This window comes from Euwallacea similis, chromosome 1 (assembly GCF_039881205.1).
Source record: "Euwallacea similis isolate ESF13 chromosome 1, ESF131.1, whole genome shotgun sequence".
NCBI lineage: Eukaryota > Metazoa > Arthropoda > Insecta > Coleoptera > Curculionidae > Euwallacea > Euwallacea similis.
In genome coordinates this window covers 2135229-2149544 of record NC_089609.1, presented here as the reverse complement: position 1 = coordinate 2149544, position 14316 = coordinate 2135229, and the positions used below count along the sequence as shown (strand labels likewise).

The 14316-nt window shown below is 38.2% G+C and overlaps 1 protein-coding gene across 4 annotated transcripts in view; it reads right to left on the bottom strand.

Annotated features, from left to right (window-relative positions):
- The window catches only part of mew (multiple edematous wings), a 213610-nt gene extending 201617 nt beyond the window's left edge, over positions 1-11993 (bottom strand). For all 4 annotated transcript variants that reach the window (XR_010752546.1, XM_066398576.1, XM_066398600.1 and 1 more), the window contains exon 1: positions 11592-11993. Coding sequence is in view for 3 of the 4 variants with exons in the window: in XM_066398576.1 (XP_066254673.1) it covers positions 11592-11785 (194 nt within the window). In the remaining variant the exon portion in view is untranslated. The remainder of the gene's footprint in view (positions 1-11591) is intronic.
- Between the last annotated feature and the right edge of the window lie 2323 nt (positions 11994-14316).

Genomic DNA, 14316 nt, shown 5'->3' with positions numbered 1-14316 from the left:
GGCAAAGCCAATTCGATTGAATATCGAAAAGCACTTAAATCGATAATGGGGCAAAGCGACCGCGGATCGAACGGCATTCGATTCGTTATTCAGTTGTTTTGCATGCTGATTTACCAATTAGAATAAATCAAGTAGCCCGCTCGATAAAAACAAATGACAGCTCGGAACAAAGTACCCAATTAAAGGCACAGTTATGTAGAAGAGCAGAAGAAAAAGAAGAGTTGGGGATTTTTCCCGAACCTAACCTATGCCTTTTATGGGTCGGTTTCAGTTAATTGGTACATGGGGCCAGCAAGGTCGGACAACAAAATGCATTTTAATGAATCGATATATTGGGTGTTGGGTTTGAGGTAGCAGCTTCTGTAAGAGAAGTTAAAAATTGCTACTTTGTAAACCGCCAAAATTTGAATACTCTCATTTGAGGTAATTGTACTATCACCAGGAAGGCAGACGCTCATCAATTAATAATGGAATATTGATTGATGACTTTGTAGTGAATTGAATAAATTGAACAAGAAATCTTATCCCGTCAGCCCTCCCACCCTCGATTTTGCGTCGTATATTTAGAAAACACCCTGTATACAAGGTGTCCCAGGTGTTTCACAACACCTTCATACAATTTCTCTGTATCGGCAATTTTCACGTTACTCAGCGATTTTAAATCTGTACTTGACTTTGTCAGTTCTCGACGTGCTGAGAATTGGTGCACTCATGAATTGCAACCTGATGGGAGTTTCTATTCAAACAACCGGGTCGAAATTCTTTTTTTAGGAACAGGGAAATTGAAAATTACAAAACCAATGAATAAATTATCTTGAGAAGGATCAGTTCCTTAATAACACGGTACAGGTTTATCAGCGAACAACAGACAGAATAATAATCTTGTAACCCACAGAGCTTCGGTATAGTGAAACAATATAAATATAGCAGTGTTGTAAAGATACCGATCTTCCTGATGTCATACCGAGCGGTCGAGATTATCAATTCAAATTAAAAGATTACTTCATCCAACTACCAATGACGGGTTGATTTCCTGAATTCTGTAATATCCGTTGATGCCATTTGAATGCACACAAATAACCTTTGTCAGCAATGTTCACCTTGACATAGTATACGTGATTTATGGTGATACCGTGGTTACACTATCGGTACATAAATAGAAACGGTCTTCAAACGGTATTATACTGTTATCTCAAATAGCCCGTTTCTGTCATATCTTATCTTCCCTGCTATTTTTGGCCATTGCAGGCAAATGAGCACCAAGTCAGCCAACGAGGGAAACTTCAGTAATTTTCTCTCGCGTTTGTCCAGAAATGGATTGAACCACGAAAATGGTTTTAATGCCGACTTGAGGAAGTTTTGGTCGTTCCAGGGCGATGCGACCCCGGAAAACTGCCGAAGGAAACACGAAAACTCTCCTCTATAAACTTCGCATGTTTATTTCGGTTTACCTTGTGAACATTGCTTAACACTGCCCAGTTGCTTAAATCGTGTAATAAAACCGGAAAGAAGCGCATAGCTAGCTGGTGAATGATTTAAATTTAGTACCAGGGAGCTTGCCCAACAACTGAGAAAACCAAGAAAACAGACCATTGGAAGCTAATTATTTTTCCAAACTTTGTGCCTTCATCGTCTTGTCAAAACCGGTCCGTGCACCAACGTGACTTACAAATGTTTCCCAGACTTTTCACCTGCTGAAACCATACACCTCGACTAATATGCGTATCTCCCTCAGAAAGGTGTCATATAAACCGATCTCGGACAAAAAATAATGAAGATAACGCACCCACAAGAACTGCAGCTACGACCGACGAACCGGACCACCCGCAATAAGCCTGAATTTTATTTTTTCAGGTCTACTCGTTCTGTTTATGCATTCGAAACGAATTATAATCTGTCTCGGATAGCGTCTCCTCGTGACACACGCCTCTAAAAATGACATGCCCCGTATTCAAATGAGGCTCGGATTTTTGCGTGAGCAAGGTCGCAGCCTTTCAACAGTCAAAGGTTGAGATTAATGGCGGAGGTAGCTCTAAATCCAAAAGGAAAAATGAGACCGTATGGTTCTCACAGTAGGGTTGAGGCTTGGAAGCAACAGCCACAAGGAATAGAACTAATGCGAGGAGAGTCTCGAGCGGAAAGTCGATCTCTTGGAGGTATACCCCTCCCCCCATTTCGAAAATGCGCCGCTAATCTGCTTTTGCTCAAAAAATTAAATTGTCTGTTCAGACTGGCAGTTTCTGGTCCCTGAACACTGTGAAAAGCATGTAGGCCTTGCGCCGAAGATAGATATCCCTAGGAAACGCAAGACGCAAGCACCATCGCATTGTGCAACATTTTGCCTCTAACTGGTCGGCATGGATCGCTCATCAACTACTCGTTTTAAGACCCGTTAAATGCTCTAAACCCAGCCAATTCGGCTCATATTTCAAGTTCTAGAGAGTCACGACGGCAGTAATTGATGTAACAATCCAATTATCGGTCACACCCTGTACATTATCCACCAACGTAGAGTCGAGATTCTCACGTACAGACTCGCAGTCGGACGAAGCCTCAAGGAATTATCTACCATTATCAACCTAAATGGAGCTTTATTAAGCAAAAATGCCACTCTTGCCTTGCTCGCGGAACAAAAAAACCGACACACAATAGGCAATCAATTCTGCCAGGCTTAATGCAAGATAATTGGCAAAGGATTTACCAATGGAAGGGTGCACGTCGGTCCCCGAGAGATCGAAATGCGACTTTGAGTGTGTTTGATGTTCCGGCTCTAAGACGCCGTTGTTTGATGTCAAATAATGTTCCCTATCATGAAGCTCAGACTTGAAATCTATGCCAAAAACGCTGTAAAAGCGCAAAACCGTCCCCTAGAGCTTAAATAAGCTCCGACACTCAGAGGTGCTTTGAGCCACCTTTATCTGATCCCATTCATAGCGCGTTTTAGCACCTGTCAGGGCGGTCTCCACTGACGGAAATTTACGCCCTTTGGTCGCAGCTAATCACTACAGCCCTATAATTCTCAGTAAAACAAAACAGCGTAAATGATAGGATCTAAAAACCCACTAAAAACCCCATTAGCAGGCAATAAACACTGGCCTCGCTATCAATAACGTTTTTAGGTCCTACATTCCTCGATGTGCAATTTGATACCTACATTACCGGTTTTGTAGTGTTGTGTTGGTCAGCTTTTTTATATGTCGCTGGGCTGTGTTTCTTTGATTTAGATCAAATAGTATATAAAGCGTCTTTGGCTATAAAGTTACAACGTTTTTTTTTTCAAGTTGAAGTTCCCTTATTAACAAAATTGCCATTGGAAATATCGATCGGGTGACTTTGACTTGTTCTCGAAAACGTCTCTAGGTCCCAAAACTCGAAATTTAACATCAACGATTTATGGTTTATAGGCAATTACGGCAAGTTTGCAGTATAATCTGAACTATTCGCTTTGTCAACTACGAATAATCGAATAAAAAAGCTGCAGTCGTTAAACAACTGTCGATTAGTTGTCTCGATCTTACGAGTAAGTCCGGTCAACATCTCTTGAAGGCGCCCGCGACCAGTTTTGCAAGTCTGCACTTTTGCACGCTTTTAATTTTAGAAGTACTTTTTTAAGAATTTCTGCCCCTTTTAGACGTTGGTTTTAATTAAATTTACATGACTTGGAAATGTAGTTTTTATTGTTCATTTACGTCGACGAGTGGGCTGGAGGATTAATTAAAGTTGTTGAATGGTTTGGGTAACTTGAGATTTGGACGTGTTTTACCAACGGGAGCAAAGACTCGTAAATAACATTAGTTCGACTTTGAAAGTCAATGTTCAATGGTTTCGAATAAATCTTTCAGTTTATGATTTTCGACGGATTTAGTTAGAGAAAGGGGGCTGATAGAGCTGGCACACTAACGCGTCTCCAGAAAATGACTTTTCGCTCACTTTGTCTAAAAACGAGTAAGCTATTCTTCGTCGTAATTTACCAGAGTTTGAATAGATCTGAAGGGATTGACGAAACTCATTAAAACCAAAATTGCAAAACCACCATTCTTTTAACTCAAGCAACTACTGTGTTAATAAATCTATGATTCAAATCACGTAACTTTTTATGCACGTCACAGGCGTCATATCAGCAGTGATGCCACATGTTTCCAAAATTAATATTTACCAGGAATTTCAGGTATTGGTGCAACGCTATCGGTATTTAGCAGTATTTAACATGTTAAGCATAATGGAGGAAGTGCATTAGTATGGGGATACTTTTCTTGGTATGATATGGACCCCACTCATCGTATTGTTGGAAAATTGGATACGTTCATGTATCGGGACATATAAAGAAATATAACGGAACCCTATTCATTTGAATCATTGCCAGTCAACTTTATTTTGCAACACGATAATGATCCCAAGCATTCTGCAAAATTAGTAAAATTATGGCTAGAATACGACTAAGTATGTACCATGAGGTGGCCTGCCTAATGTCCGGATTTAAATCCAATCGACAACTTATGGGACCTTGTAGATCGTATGATCCGAACGGAGAAGCTTATTAGAAATGAAAATGAACTGTTTGAAAGGTTCACGCAAGTCTGACATCAAGTTGATCGGCGACTAATTGAAGAATTAATAGAATCATTGCCTGAGGATGGCAGAAGTGACCAAAGCAACGGGATATCACACCAAATACTAAAGCTTTTTCAGTTCCTATTTTTAACAATGAGATTTTCCACTAACTTTATTTGGTTCCAACAATTTTGTCGAATTATTAATGAATGTTTTGTCATTAACATAAAGTTTTGTAAGATTTTTTTAATTTTGTTACTCTTAAAGTGTATCTTCGCTCAGAGTAAAACTACAATAAAAAAAATCGATGATATTCATCAAATTTTTAATTTGTGCGAACTTTGAAAAAGTTCCAAGTATTTTGGCCAATACTGCATGTTTATTCTTTTTTTAGAATATCAAATTTATATGACTTGTTATTTTACGTAAGGCGACTCTCAATCTTCACATTTTGTGACGCGAATAAAAAGTTAAGCGATTTGAACCATATTCAATTATTCCAGCTAATAACAGTGAAATATTAAACCCTGCTGCTGCTCTTAAAATTAGGGCAATCAAAAGATATTTGAAAGTCATCAGTGGTCATTTAGCTCACATTTTTTATCGCCTTCTAAGGCTGGTGCCTGGACAGATGTGTTGGTAACGCTCATTAAATCAGTTATAGGCCTAATTTGGGATGACGCCGAGGCGGAAATTAATGCTTTTCTACACTGAATCTACACGCAGGTTTCAATCTATTCTGTCTTTAAAAAAAAAATCTGGTATTTTCCAGAAGCTTTCCTAGTCGGCCCATATCAATCTTGAATATTTATGACAATCTGTATATTTAAAACTGTTATTTGTTACTGTTAGGACGTGTCACCAGCAAGCCAGGTGCTCATATTTCTTAATACAACAATAATGAGACTCACTATACATTCATTTAATCGTTTTAATACCAGAATTACCTGTTGTAAACAGCTATTTCAAAGAACTCAGTTTACAAGCTCAAAAACACAATGCACTGCAGTCTGAAACGTGGGATGTTGAATATTGGGAGACATACAAACAAACTGTCAGGGGTGTGTTAATTACCATAGCTGTTTATAATACATTACGGAACCCGATTAACACACCAAAAACCTATAGAATCTAGCAGGAATGAGACAGTGAAATCATTGATAAAATGTCGGAGAAAATAAGATATTTCAGTTGTTGAATAAAGATCATAGATAGCCTAACCAGGGTAACGTTGGAGGGCAGTTGGATGAAGTTGGATTCGTGAAGGAAGTTGTTAGATGGCTTTAAGCACGCTTGCAAGATACCTGTCTTATGTCCGCAGTGAATCCAATTAGGAACTAGAGATCACCCATCTGACCTTGCTTGACATAATGCACTTCTCTTTAATAAATTTCTACTTGTCTTTGCAATTAACCTACGCCCATGACCGTAACAGGGATTTAAAGGTCAAAGTTATGTCTTCATTTTCCGATATTCATATTTTATTCAGGGCGCAATAGTGCCCAGCGAGAGGTGTTTGCAGAAGGAAAAAAATTGAAACGCTTTAAATTTGTAAACTTTACGAGAAGTCTCCACTTGGTTCGGTAACACGTGAACGGCGCCTCGCGGGGGGCGATTCCAAAAGGAAAAAGTCAGAAAAACGGAAAATTTGGCGATATAACAATTTTAGGATCGTTATGAAGTGACAAAGTGGCAACAAGGCCGAGTCCCAGCAACCATCAAGTAATCTTTCACGTTCCATTGTACTTTATCGTCCAACGCAAGAAAGGAGAAAAGCGGTGCGTCTTTGATGGGGCATCGTCACCGCAATGGTTTCTAACAGTACGGCTACTTACGGAAGTAAATGTTAACATTTTCCAGGGATGCGAGTAGATTTATCTCCGAGATGCGAGTAAAGTGGGAGAGTCGTAGGCTGCTTAAGTACTACCTCGGAGACAGGAGATAACGAACAATGATGAAAAGCGGACGAGATAAGGTGGAAGTTTTCGTCTTTGTGGTTTGGGATTAGTGACCTGTCTTTTTACTGTTTTTCCATTATAAAAAGGACTAAATTAAGAGGCAAAAAAGGACAAGAAAATCGTACGAGGTTTGATTAAGCTACTTATTTCCTGCATGATATTATTCCGGATTCTTCAGTAATTCGCATAAATTTATCAGATTCGCCTTGCCTTTGTCTCCAACAGTTCTTGAGATATTTGTTTCAAATTTTAACTGTAGGATGTCCAGCTGGATTAACGCCACTAGATGAATCCAGTGACTGTCAAAATCTACGAGATGATATTTTTCGTGAGGTCAGTCTTGGGGAGGACGCATAAGGTGTATGGTATCATGGAAAGCTCAACCTCTCGAAGTTAATATAATAATCGCGTAATCTATCTAGTGGTTTAAAGAAAAATTAGTAGTAGCGATGGCAAAATTTGGAAGAGTTGTATCTGTACCATCTGTAAAAGTTTGGCTTTGAATCACGGTTCACACTAACTTGGACTGGCTGCACACCTGCTTATGTATACACTAGAGTTGCTCAAGACTAAATAGTAATATTAATGTAATTAAAATTTAAATAATGTTATTGTGGGTAGAGAAGTAGTCTAGTTATCCACCTGGGCGTATTACAAAATAAATTCTTAATGAAATGTTCAGATAACAGGTGGCAATTTGTGATTTTTGCGTCACTAATTGATGCATTTTTTCTTTTTTTACGTCTTTAGTACCTGTCGTATTTAATTGTATAGTGTGCTAAACTAATGATCATGCTGGCAAAAATACATGCACTATAATTTTAAGTTTAAATTCAAGTAATTCAGTTCAACTAGTTCAGGCCTTATCACTTGTGTACGAATTTAAGTCAAATTTGCTGGAGCTATAGAGCGCTCACAGTGGCTTACGAATGCCGAAGAAGACCATTTCAGACTCATGAATTCATTAACTAAAAATTTTGCGAATTTTTCACCGTATTGACAACTTGACCCCTTAGTTAACGCAACTCTTCAATTTGCAGCGATCATTGATGCAACTGCACCATCCGCGAAACAAACAAACGACCTAAAAATATTCTATGATCATGAAAGTTCTGCCGTAGAGTACCGACTCGGCAAATATAGATTCTTATTAATAGACCACTTATGTTTACCAAGAAGTTCTATATCAAGTGGCAGACTGAAAAGCATGTATCATTGATTTCATTTCTAAGTTTTGGTTTATTGAACTATAGGTTTTAAAGAGGTTTGAAGTAGTTATTCTTACTGGAAATTCGAAAACATTACGGCAATTTAGTAATTAATGAGGAAAAAGAATGCCATCTTTCCGTAATAACAGTGCTAAAATAGTATATAAAGGTGGAAGATCGGAGTGACCAAATCACTGCTATTTAATAATGACGAAGACGCTGAAGATGCAGATTTATACCTCCAGGTTATTCTCACAATTAAACAAATTCCTGAAACGAAGGAACAAAACCGTTTGTTGATGTCCACCTCGACCAATTCATTTCTTGAGAAATTCGCTTCATTCGTAAAAAGAACCGCCGTCGAGGTGAACCTCACTTATGGCCCGCTCGATCCCCAGACTTAAACCCCCTGGATTATTTCCTATGGGGGCACCTAAAGTCATTAGTTTATAATACTGCGATGAAAAATGTGGAAAATTTGAAAAATCGGATTATTGCTGGATGTAACTCAATAAGAAACGACACTAGTGTTTTTGAAAAAGTTCAGCAGTCAATGAGAAGATTAGATTCTTGGCTTCTAGCTGAAGGTAGTCATTTTCAACAGTTCTTGTAGATTAAGAAACTTTACATGTAATATTCAATAATTAAATGTTGCTATTGTCGAAAATTTCTCTCGCCCTGTATCTCCGGAGCAAAGAAGTTTTTCAAAAACCATCAAAGGACAAAATACTCTTAGAATGGTCCAGGGAATAACCCCTTGAATTTTTACCGTATATTTAATTGACACCCTGTATAAAATAGTAATTGATGCAATAATAAAGGTAGAGTTAACCAATATGTAATCGACAACCTGGACACTTTTATTGAACACTATAAATAATATTCGACTGCTTTACACATACCACGAGACACAATCGCTTTCCACCTCTGCAATCTCGTTCCAGAATTCTTTTAACGTTACATTTCAATTTCACACCCTGTACGGCTGTCATGTCTATTCATTTGTTCCGCCTCCTACCTTCGTACCAGATAGTACCTCTCCTAACAGTCTACCTTTGTACCGAGGGCGTTATACTCGCATCATACATCACAAAACTTCTGGAAGGGCGTTATAATGCATCAAGTATCTGCAGATGCATATAATAATGGGCTTTGTGCACGCGCCCACGATACTACAATACCGAAGGAGATACTGTGTTCCGATTAAAGGTAAAATGCACGGTTGTCAAATCTAATAAAAGTCCCAAAATCACAAGACAATTTGTTCTTCTCTCTTATAGAAATCCGTTGCGTAAAAACCCATACGGGGCAATAACTTTAAACCCAATGAAAAACATCATCTCGTCGAAGTGCTCGTCTACAATGTGGCCTGCCTCTTTTTTTCTGTCATGGTTTTATCTCCTCTATATTAAATCCCCTTTCAGTAGATCCGCGGCAAAAGATAGAAAAAGAAAGTAGCAGCATCCTGTCGTGCCCATAAAGTTATTACGGCTACGTACGCAATGTGCTTGATTGTATGTTAATGACGTGTTCGAATCAGTGACTCTATCTGACCCGTCATTCTTGCCTTGAACTTGCGTAAAATTCGCAGTCTGTTCTTGCGTTTGTATGAATGAATTGGCCTGGTCGACTTCATTGAGAATTGGATTTGCCATAATTATTATTACTTGCGGAGATTATAGAGAATTGGTGGGTGTCCGGTCGCTTCTCAATTGCCAGCGTGCGGCAATATACAGGGCCTCCGTTTCCGAAGCTCAACCGTGGGGATCTCGGTAACCATAAAAGACACGAGGTCGGGTAAATTGGGGCGAAGCCGCCTAATTTCATTCAAAATTCAAGAACATGCCGTTTTCCGGCATATTTCGCTTTTTTCAAATGTCGATCACCACGTCGCAGAAGAAGAAAAGTTACAATAAAGAAGTGTCAATGATTTTGGATTATCTTGCCAAATAAGCTGGGGAAAAAATAAAAACGTTTTCCCAAACTTTCCCCCGATTAGACTTGGACGGCAGTAACCCTCGGGTAGGGTCTGGATAGCAGGTCCAGATTTGGACCACCGGAACCTCCAGGTCGAACCATGTGTGTAGAGCGAACTTCAACATTCGAGACGACGTGGAAGAAATGTCGATGCTCGGACATTCAATGATCACTAATCAAGAGCATTTCGACCTTCTTTCCATCTGAAGTACCCAGGCGAGATTACGATGATGCAGTGGATGAAAAATTGAGAGGTCCGATCGAACGTAGGATTAGTAATCTCCAAAACTTGCCAAGCGATTTGAGTTAATGGAGCAATACGAGAGCTGATGCAAGAACTGACTTTCTTTATCATCTGAAGCAATATTTAGTTATTACCAATAAGTCAAAATAAACATTCAAATTAACTCAAAGTCTATTTTAAAGCAGTCGAAACCCGATTATGCGGAGCATTGAACTGATTTTCTAAAATATCTCTGGACGTGATTTTTAAGGAGGTTAATGTTACAACATCAAATCTTAGATGAATGCAATTTTCGCCAACTATTGCGTTTATGTAAAAGAGATTTTATCTCGGACTTTATACAAATCGTTAAACGACTTCGCGAGATAAACACAAGGCACCTGCATAGAGAACAGTACTAAGCATACTTCTTCTTTAGAACATTCATATAATAAATTATTGTTCTGAATCATTCACCTTCATTGTTTCACATATTCCTCTTTGGTTCTTAAATGTATAATTTACATTTTTATATCTCAGACGCCCTTATTGTATTTATCATTAATTGGAATTTTATGCTAATGATCCAAGGTATATGACACTTGCATTGTAAGTTATGAGATTGTGGTTCGCTTTCCGTGGTTGTTCCCCTCCATTAAGCACTACCTGAGGATATAAAAGGAAACGTGAAGAAACCCGATTTGTCGGGATGAAATATAAAGGTGCTTAATGGAAGGGGATTGTTGAAGAAAAAAGCTGGATAGGTTTGGTCGGGTTCCCGAAATTATGCCTTTGTGGGAATACCACCCGGATCTAGGATCAGATTATCCTTCACAACTATCTTATCCGAAGCTAATAGAATCCGTCTAATAAGAACAGATACGGACGTCCATAATAAAGCCCTATTTACTCCCCGGAAATTACCGTTTTTTTAAAATAATTTTTTAATCATATTACTTAATATATACATATAATAAAGAAACAGTTGTTGTATAAGTGAGCAGAAAGTGTCTTGTAAACAAATCGTTTCACAAAAACAATGCTCATTCACACTTCTGTTTTAAACATTCCCATTTGCTTAATAAGCACCTTGGGACCTCACCATCAATTTATAATGGGATAATAAGAACTTCCAGACCCATCAAGTTGAGATCTGTAATAAAGATTACCTGTACAAAACGACATAAACGCAAGAAGAAACTGGTTAAAGCAAGTGGTGGCCTTAAAGAGGGCAAATCGGTGCAGAGAGGCTGTTTTATGCAGATGAAAATTTTTGGGAGTTCGCAGATATGTTGGAAGAAGACAAAACGAGTCCTCATCTTCAGAATTTCGGACCATTAAATAAATATTACATTGTCTTCTTTGGGTCCTTGAAGTGATGAATGGGGAGATTAAGACCGTATTGTTTTTCGAAACCTTGAAGAACCTCTTTCAAGGCTTGATCAACATTAGGTCAAGATCCCCATCCCAATTCAGTTGCATTCTAACGGAGGTAATTGCATTGGTTTAGTCGGTTTTCGATTCTACGATTGAATGATCGTTCCCATGGAAATTGTCGGACACGAACGAATTTTCCGATTCTGAGACCCTCCACCGAACTCCAGTTCTTTGAGTTAACCCTACGTTCCTGAAGAGACACACCAATGTCACACCTATGCGACACACAAAACTTACCAATTATATGCCTTTGAATGACTATGTTCCACTTGATGATGGAGAGCTACACTGAAACCAAAATACGAATTTTCCTGCCCATTGGGCGCCTTTTTCACTGACGGATCCCGTTGCTCTATATTGAAACACAATACTGTCGTCCGCATATAAATAACAATGTGTAAACAAATCACTACTGCTAAAATCTTGTACATTATTATCTTTGATAAAAGCGCATAAATTGTTTACAGGAGATGCAGGTGAGCGTAGATTTTTTTTTATGGGTTTAGGACCTGTGCATGTCTGTAGATTCCAAAAATTGGTTGAAGAAATCGCGATCGTATTCACGCTACCACGATCGAGAAACGCCGTAGTAACCCCTCATTCGAGCCACATTACGAACTGAAAGTCGAGAAACTTATAGTCGACTACATGCGGAGTACACTTCAGAAGCATGGGATCGGCGTTGCCATATAACACTGTTAGTAACGGGTCAAAAGAAAAATTAAATTTTCGAAATGTGACCGTGGTTCATTTTGTGAATTTCCTGTCGCAGTTACAGTAATGAGTCCGGCACCGCAGGACGGAGGTTCCGCGAGAAGCGAGAGGCTTCTAGGAGATAACCCAGAGAACGATTTTCACCTCTCACGTCCCTCTCGTAGAAGCACGGTACTTGCTGATGGCAATGGAACTATTTTCTTCCGCAATTTCGTGAGGGAGGCCGGTTTAATCATACGATTTATTCGGAATCAAGCTCTCTCGTTTTCGGCGAAGTGACTCATTCCAAATAATGTTAATGCTGCCGCAAACATGCCTTATTTGTAATGATTCAGTTAGCCGAAAAACGAGCGAGGTTGATCCTGAAAAAAATCTATGCTAAAACTGCCCTCTTGAAGGAAATTATAGGAGAAAATACCCCTACTGCCACCAGTAAGAAGGGCATTTCGATGAAAGAGACGTGAGTGGTGACGATCATTCTCTCGGTTGTCCTTCTAGAAGCCTCTCGCTTCTCAAGAGATCGCCACCCTGTTGGGACCAGATCCTCAACTGTGTCTGCAATAGCAAATTCACAGAGTGGCATCAGTCATATTTTAAATAATAAAATTAAAAAATGCGCCATAGTTGCTCCCGAATTCTGAACACGCATCAAAATAATGATCGCAGCTTAGAGATTATAAAATCAGGCAGAAGAGAAAAGTGACATAAAATGCATAATAAATCCAGTTTTGCATAAAAAATCAACTTACATTTGCTCGGATCGGTATCGCGTTTGTTGTGGTGTTCATCAGTACCGGCCTTATTAAGAACCAAGTTCGGCGACGACCCAGGGCGGCGGATTTTCCTGGTCGGAGGTTTTTCTTGAGGATAGGGGGGCGGTGATTAAAAATTTCTCTCAGAGCCGCGGACTTCCTAAGGCCAGCCAGCCATGGGGTTAATCTAGAAAAAGAAACATAATTCTTTTCTAGGATAAACAGTAAAATATTTTAAATCAGTTACTATCAATTAATTATTAATTTATTGATAAAGTATCAAATTTTTGAGCATTTAAGTAAGTAGAACTAAATTAACAAATAATAAATAAACTTACAGCTGCTTTTTCGGAACGCAACTTCTCCGATTTCGACGATCTTCTGTCCAACTTGGTGAATGATATCTTCCATAACAACTGTTAACAAAACCAATGATTTAATAAAAATAAATAAACAATGCGAACGTTTTTAATGAAAAATAATTTTTAATAATCCTTTTTTTGTGACAAACTACAAAACTATACTCACCCAATGCAAGAATCAATACAATTGCGATCAATATCTGAACAGAGAATACTGCAGCCTAAAAACGAGAAAAGTGCATTGTTCACTAGACTCAATATTCCTTTTTGTAAGAACTGAGATATTTACCAGTATAGTTAAGGATTTCATTGATGTTAACAACGAAATTACTTGAACTTCTTTGAGGATGTGACAAGGTAGCTTCCCATATTCTTATACGAGTATAATTGTTGAAGGTACTTTCACGTTCTTAATATATTGGTAAATGGACTTTTTCTTTTCTAAATAAATAAATAAACAGGTACCATTAGATCGCAGAAAATTGAAGAAGCTACATACACATTTTTTTTTGTTGCCTATGGCGATTTCAATAAACTTTTAGCTGTTTGCCTTTTTGAAATTCCCCAGGTGATTATTTAAGAAATTCTCTAATTTCCTTAAAACCCATTCCGACTTATTAAGGCTATTTTGGATTACTATATCTTACTGTTATTTTCAGCAATTTTTAGATTTCTTAGTTACCTTTAAGTCAAAAATTGAATTTCAATTTAAGACTAAATCTCAGCAAAAATCTAAAATAGTAGTTGATAATCTGATAATGTCTTTAGGGTGAAACGATCCTCACCCCATAAAAAACAATTCAAACTTTAAACGACTGATCACAGCAAGAACTTTTAGGATATAACGAATTATTTTTAGGACCTATGGTGTTTATTAAATAGATGCATGTGTATATCTGTTTATAATTAAGAAAATTTTGAAAAATCTTCACGTTTTTCTACCTATCAGGTGGGTTTTTTTTAATTTCTCGTGTAACATCCGGTATCGCTGTCTACCAAGCAACGAACAATACTTTTTAACTGAACTAACAAACTCTTCTTTTTCCAAAGATAAATACAATCTTTAGTTAACACAGAATGTACAAACACCGGCTAATAGCATTGGAAAGTTTCTTTACTGGCATGAAACGGGAC